Source organism: Pediculus humanus, genomic scaffold (genome assembly GCF_000006295.1).
Source record: "Pediculus humanus corporis 1103172107512 genomic scaffold, whole genome shotgun sequence".
Classification (NCBI taxonomy): domain Eukaryota; kingdom Metazoa; phylum Arthropoda; class Insecta; order Psocodea; family Pediculidae; genus Pediculus; species Pediculus humanus.
In genome coordinates, this window is record NW_002987128.1 from 229,914 (window position 1) to 236,325 (window position 6,412).

General features: G+C 28.7%; 1 protein-coding gene across 1 annotated transcript; it reads left to right on the forward strand.

The window, feature by feature from the left end:
- Nucleotides 1–1,676: 1,676 nt before the first annotated feature.
- Nucleotides 1,677–2,692, forward strand: Phum_PHUM165030 (uncharacterized protein; the record flags this gene model as incomplete). Its single annotated transcript, XM_002424914.1, has 2 exons — nucleotides 1,677–2,466; nucleotides 2,628–2,692. 2 exons carry the CDS (start codon nucleotides 1,677–1,679, stop codon nucleotides 2,690–2,692), a joined length of 855 nt encoding a protein of 284 aa, XP_002424959.1.
- Between the last annotated feature and the right edge of the window lie 3,720 nt (nucleotides 2,693–6,412).

The window sequence follows — 6,412 nt, forward strand, 5'->3', positions numbered from 1 at the left end:
AAATACATAAATATAGGTACGTCAGTTTTATGTAATTATTATTAAGGCTTGACAAGGTTGTTGTTGTTGTTTTTCTTTCTTTTTTTTTTGTTTGTGTTGCGAAAAAAAAGTATTTTAATAAATTAATGTGAAAAATAAGTTTTATTTTCCTTTTTTTTGGTGGTAGTGGTGAATTATTATTATTATTATTGCAAAAGTTATTCTTTTATTTGTTGTTTGTTGATATTCGCAGGTAGCCTTTTCTCTCTCTCTCTCTCTTTCTCTCTTTTTTTTTTTTAAATTAAAAGAATTCGTGTACGAATGTAAAAAAAAAAAAAAAAAATTTAATTATTTTACCGAATGATTAAATTGATTTAAAAATCGAAAATAATTTCCGGGAGCAAAAAGGAACGTTTAAATATAAATTAATAATTGATAATTAATAAAAATTCACGAAGCTATGTATGTATCGTTATGTATAAAAATAAAATAATTTTTTTTTTTTTTTTAAATGACAACGGTAGGAAAGAAAAATGAATTAAAAAATGGGAGTAATTAACAGAGAGAGAGAGAGAAAAAAAAGGATCGTCTGAAGTTCCGATTATTATTATTATTATTATTTTTTTTTTTTTTACATTTGTCAGCCTGTTCGTAAAAACCCTGATAAATTTGTGACAAGAGATGCGTGCAGGAAGTAAAAAAAAAAATGAAAGAGAGAGAGAGAGAGAAAGATAGACAAACAGAAAAGAAGGGAAAGGGAGCTGCTTAGAGTTGAGTTTTTTTTTTTTTTTTTGGTTTAACAAAGAATAATCATCTGCCACCGTGGTGAAACTAGGTCGTCAATATAAAAGAAAAATCCGGTAAAAGTGAAAGCGTGTTCTGAAAGGTTCACCCAACATGTCAACATTGCATTAAATGAATAGAGTTGGCAATTTTAATATTTTTTTTTTTATTTTTTTTTATTCGCAAATTTTTATTTTTTTATATTTCGCAGTAATATAAATCGTATTACTTTTCACATTAAATATTTACGACTACTACGATGATAACTCAAAGAGATGTTTGAAACTCAATAATAATAATAATAAAATTAATTTTTCAATGACGAATTATGTTAAAAACAATATTTGTCGTTTTTTTTCCCTTTCATTTTTTTCCAAAAATGATGTTATTATTGCAAACCTTGCCTATTTTTTTTTCCGCTCAATTTATTATAAGGTCGAAGAAAAATTGATTTTTTTAACGATATTCTTAATTATTATTTTTTATAAAAGAATTATATGTAATTTATAAAATACCTGGGAGTAATTAAACGTTTTTGTGTGTGTTTGATGGAGGAATGAAAGAAGTTTTTAAAGTTACGAACCTTTGGTGAAAGCGTCAATTTTTTTGTTTTGTTCCAAAGAGCTTTGCCGTGGATATTTTTTTTTTTTTTTAAATATCTGCGATTAACATTTATTTTATTTTTATAGTGTTATATTAATTATAAAAAAATTACTTATGTAGAAATTTAAATGTGGTTTACTACGCCTGACCATCCGTTTAAAATTGCAAATCTTAAAACTAAAATAAAAAGGAAAAAAAATGAGTGCGAGTGTGAGAATACGACGGAGTCGCCCAACTGTCGAAAGTGGAGTGGCGGAGGTGGCGGAGGCGGCGGCGGCGGTGGAGAAGCTAAAAAAGCTAATTGGGAGTTTATGAATTTTAATCCGGGATTATTTCGTTACGGGAGACGATGTAGTTCCGTACAAAATTTAGATTTAAGTTGTGAAAGTGAAAAACAATTTCGACGGTGTAATTCAGCCGTTGGAGATCTCAAACCTGATGACGTGAATTCGCTCGAAGTGCCACCCAAAGAGGTTCGCGGTAGAACTTTTCCCAATTTAAGAGGAATCGATCCGAGCACGTTCATGTGCGAAAGTTCTTCTTTCTTATTTGACCTTTACCGGTGTAGTAATTTACGGGCCTCCTCAGACGGTTTTCGTAGGAATTTTTCCGAAAGAAATTTGGGACCTTTGCCCGGTGATAAAAATTGGCTTGACAATTTGCCGAAATACAAATCGCAATTTAATTTATCGTCGGTTCAGCAAAAAGCTCGAAGATCCTCGTTTTTTCATAGATCCAATCAATCGTTGAAGAAAAAAAATTCGCTTCGGGAACAAGATGAGGATGACATGATAGAAAATTGCAAGGGATCGGAAAAGGAATCGCAAAATTTGAATAATATCAAGACGAATAATAATAATAATTGTCAGGAAAATAAAATTGAGAAAAAAAATAAAAACGGAAAGAGGAACAAGAAAAAAAAAGAAGAAAAGAAAAACGTGACGAATGAGAAAAATAATAAAACGTCATCGAAATCGTCTAAGAAAAATCAAAATCCGGATAATTGTTCGGAAAAATCTCGTACCAGTCGAATTTTTACCGGTACCGGATTTGGAAAATCGGAAGCTGTTTCAAATGGTTCACCGCGTTCAAAAAATAGAGGTAGTTATAATAACATTACAAAAAAAAAAATTTCCCTGCCCCTTTTGGCAAAAATTTCCCTTGTGTGTGTGTGTGTGTGTATTTTTTTTTTTTAAAATATGTTGTTGAGCCAAAAAATAAAAATGAAAAATTTCGAAACAGTTAAACAATTTATTTATTAGGAAAAATAATGATGATAAGGTTAAGGTTTGCTCTAAGGTTTGTTCTCACGATGTGTAAATTATAGTGAATCACCACGTGATTGTCTGCGGGGCAGATTAATTATTGTTTTAGTTTAGTTCATTTTGTTATCATAAGTTTTCTTTTACACTAATTTTTCCTTAAAAAATGTCAGTTTTTTTTGTTTAAATTACCTTTTTTTTCCCCGATCAACTTATTAAAACAAAACAAAACATAAATCACAAAGTCAAACTTACTCACCTAATATAATTTTTTTTTTTTTTTTTACATCGTTTGAACGCCCAACATTTGACGTTTTTAAAATATTAATTTTTCATTAATTAATTCCAACAAAAAAAAAGTAAAAATATCGATTGGCAGTCGTGAGAACAAATAAGTTTCAAATTTACTTACATATTGATTTTTGAAAAAAAAAAAATGTTTTTGTAATACGTACAAAACATTAATAAAAAAGAGAATTAAGTCGTCTTTCTTTGTTTGTCGTTTGTCGTTTTAAATAATAAATTTTTTTCTTTTTTCTCTTTCCCCCCCGTCCCTCCCACCTCTCTTTCAGGAAATATAAAAAAAATGGCGGTTTGTGGCTTGCGTCATTGTGTTAGGCTTCACCCACGTATAATTTTTTAACCCGACAGAAAGGAGGAAGGCTTGGTTTGTGTTGATTTTCGAATTTTACAGTCAATTATTTTACCTGAGTTATTATTTTTTTTTTTTTGCGAAAAAAATAATAAATTCGGACGAATACATTGAAAACACACTTAAATAAATTTTATTATTATTATTATTATGTATTTTTAAAAGGTTTTGCGGTTGAATTGTATTTGTTTAAAACGTCGTTAGAATTTTTTCTTTCGTATTCACATCTAATATAAATTAGTTTATTGAATTTTAAAGGGATTCTTACGTAATAAAATTCATAAATTTTTTGGGGGGGGGGAAATTAGGGAAAAATAGCGAAAATTTTAACCTCGAATCTTTATTAGGTAATCGATGAAATTGTTTCGACTAAATGACTAAATTAAATGGTAAAAACGATTCATGTTAAACCATAAAATTTTTAAATCTTTTTTTCACCCCTCCCACTTTTTATTTCTATTTTGCAGGATTTTTTTCGTGTTTTGGAAATTCATTTTTTTCCTTCTCCGATTTTCTTCTTCTCCCCAACAATGAGATTTATTTTTTTTTAGAAATCTAGCATAGAAATAGGTGGTTGTTTTTAAAAAAAACATTGAAAATTACACTTTAAATCTATTGTAAAAATTGTTCTACAAATATGTAGGTTAACGCCGATCGCTTTTTTGAGGCATCCCAATTAACGTGAAATCAATTTTCTTTTTAACTGGCGCCGTTGTAACCATGCTTATATAATGGCCCTCGATAAAATAACAAGTGGTTCAGGGATGAAAAGGAGATTAGGTTTGAGTAATTTTATTTTTTTTATTTTATAATTATAATTTATTCAATTATGAATAATTTTTTCCTTCAGCCTGTTCAGTGTTACGTGAAGGCCGTAGCATGGGATGAAAGATAATGGAAATGGATTTTTTAGCAAAGTTGATGAGGCCTTCGTCGTCGTTTCAATTCTTCTTCTTATTCTTTTTGCAAAAAATACAATGTGCAACCTTTGTTTTTTTTATTCCAGCCTATAAAAAGATGTCACATTAAAATGACATTTTTAATTTGTGGTACAAAGAGAGAAAACAATCATCGTCGTTTGCCCCTGACGTGCCCCGTTTTTTAAAAATTATTATTTGTTTTCTTTTCTCTCTCTCTCTCTCTCTATCTTTTTCAACGCCTAATTTATGCTTGGAAAACGACGATCCTTTGATATTAATTATTAGTGTTGTTAGGATAAAAAAAAAAAAATTATAATTTTTTTTTATAAACGTTATGGAAATGGAAATAGAATGGAAGAGATAAGAAAAAAACAAAGGAAGGTTGACGAATTAATTATTTATATTTTCCAGGAGATCGACCGGTGTCTGGCCTTCGGGGTATTGAAAAACGACCGGACACAGTCCGCGAAAGCGAAGAGAGACTTCATAACGACGATGATGGCAACGTCGATGATCATATTAAAAATGATGGGTGAGTAACGTTCGACATTTTTTCTTCTTCTTCTTTTTTTATATTAAAATTGAATATTTTAATGTCATTTAACCTCATGATGTCGAAATCTAAGAAGAGAAGCGAAATTTCTTTGAGCAAAATCATCAACAACTGAAGGTTATGACTTTTTTTTCTAAAAAAAATTTAAATTAATTACGAATTTTATTAATTGAACTTGATCTATATATACATTTATCAGTTTTAAAAAATGTCCGTCCGTCCGTCAAAATTAATAATGAAATCAAATGAACTTGAATATTATTTAAAATAAATAATTTAAAAAAAATTAAAGGAATTAAACTGATGACAATAATATGAGATAAAGAGACAAAAAGAAACAAATATTTTTTATTTTTCGCATTGATGATTATTTTAACGAACGGGTACGAGTACCGAGTAATGGTTGAGTTTTAATTTAAGTTGAACTATTAAATTATATTTAAAAAATTTAAAAATTTGCGGCGACTTAATTTTTCTGTCGTGTTTACATTAAATCGATAAGACCGAAGATGGGGCAAATCGTGTTTTCGCTTATTTATAATTTAATCAATTTCAATGTCAGATACTGATTTTATCAATATTATTATTATTTCTATTAATTTTTAAGTTGTTTACGTTGGTAAGAATGATGAAAATTAAAAGCAATAGCACCAACTTTTGATTTTCTACGTAAATACGTACATATATGTAATTTTGCAGTCGTACGAAAATTTTTATTTTTTTTCATAAAAAAAAATGTGTAAACCCTTAAGAGGATTAGGCGTAATGTGATCATCAGCTGTAATAAGCAAGTATTCTTACGTACGTACGTTTTAGGTTTTTTTATTATATACGTTTGGATATAAATTTTATTATTATTTTAAAGAAAATCATTCGTATTCAGGGAAAGGTTTTTCTCTCTCTCTCTCTCTCTCTCTCTCTCTCTCTTTTTTTTCTTTTTGAAACGATTTAAATTCCACACTCGTGAAAAATCTTCGAAATGGTTTCGTACTTTTCAAGGTTTTGGTTTTTTTTTTTTTTTTTTTTCTTATAAAAGTTTCAAAAAAAAAAGTTTTAAATGAATGCCCTTTTCATTTTTTAATTTTTAAATAATGGCATGAATAATAAAAAAGGGAAAAAAAAACTCGAGGGTTTTGTGTAAAATTTTGTAATTTGGTTGCATAAAACAGAATGGTAGAGAACATTATCGTAAAAAAAAAAAAAAGGAAAAAAAAAGGAAAAAAGGAATCCAAAGAGCTAGTTTCAATGGCAACTGCTAACACACACACACACGTGTTGGTCGTTTTTGAAAATTTTTTTTTTTCACATCGTCGCAGATCGAACCCAGTTAGCCCAGAATTAAATTTCCAGTCGTTCGTATGCAAGCGTTCGCGTAGGACGCCCATCGATTCGCACAAAATTTTTTTACTTTCATGTAACCTTTTTTCATTTTATTTTATTTACATAAATTGTGAGTGAAATATGTTATATCGCGTTTCGTACAAAAAAAAAAAGAAAAATTTATTTAAACGATAAACGCATAACGAATAATTTTTTTTTTTTTTTAAAATAAATACGTGTATTTTTTAAATAGTGTGTAAAGGGGAGCGTCATGAAAAGTGATGGCGAATCATGTTTGATTTACATCTAATACATTCGATTCGTATCAGTGACTGATTGA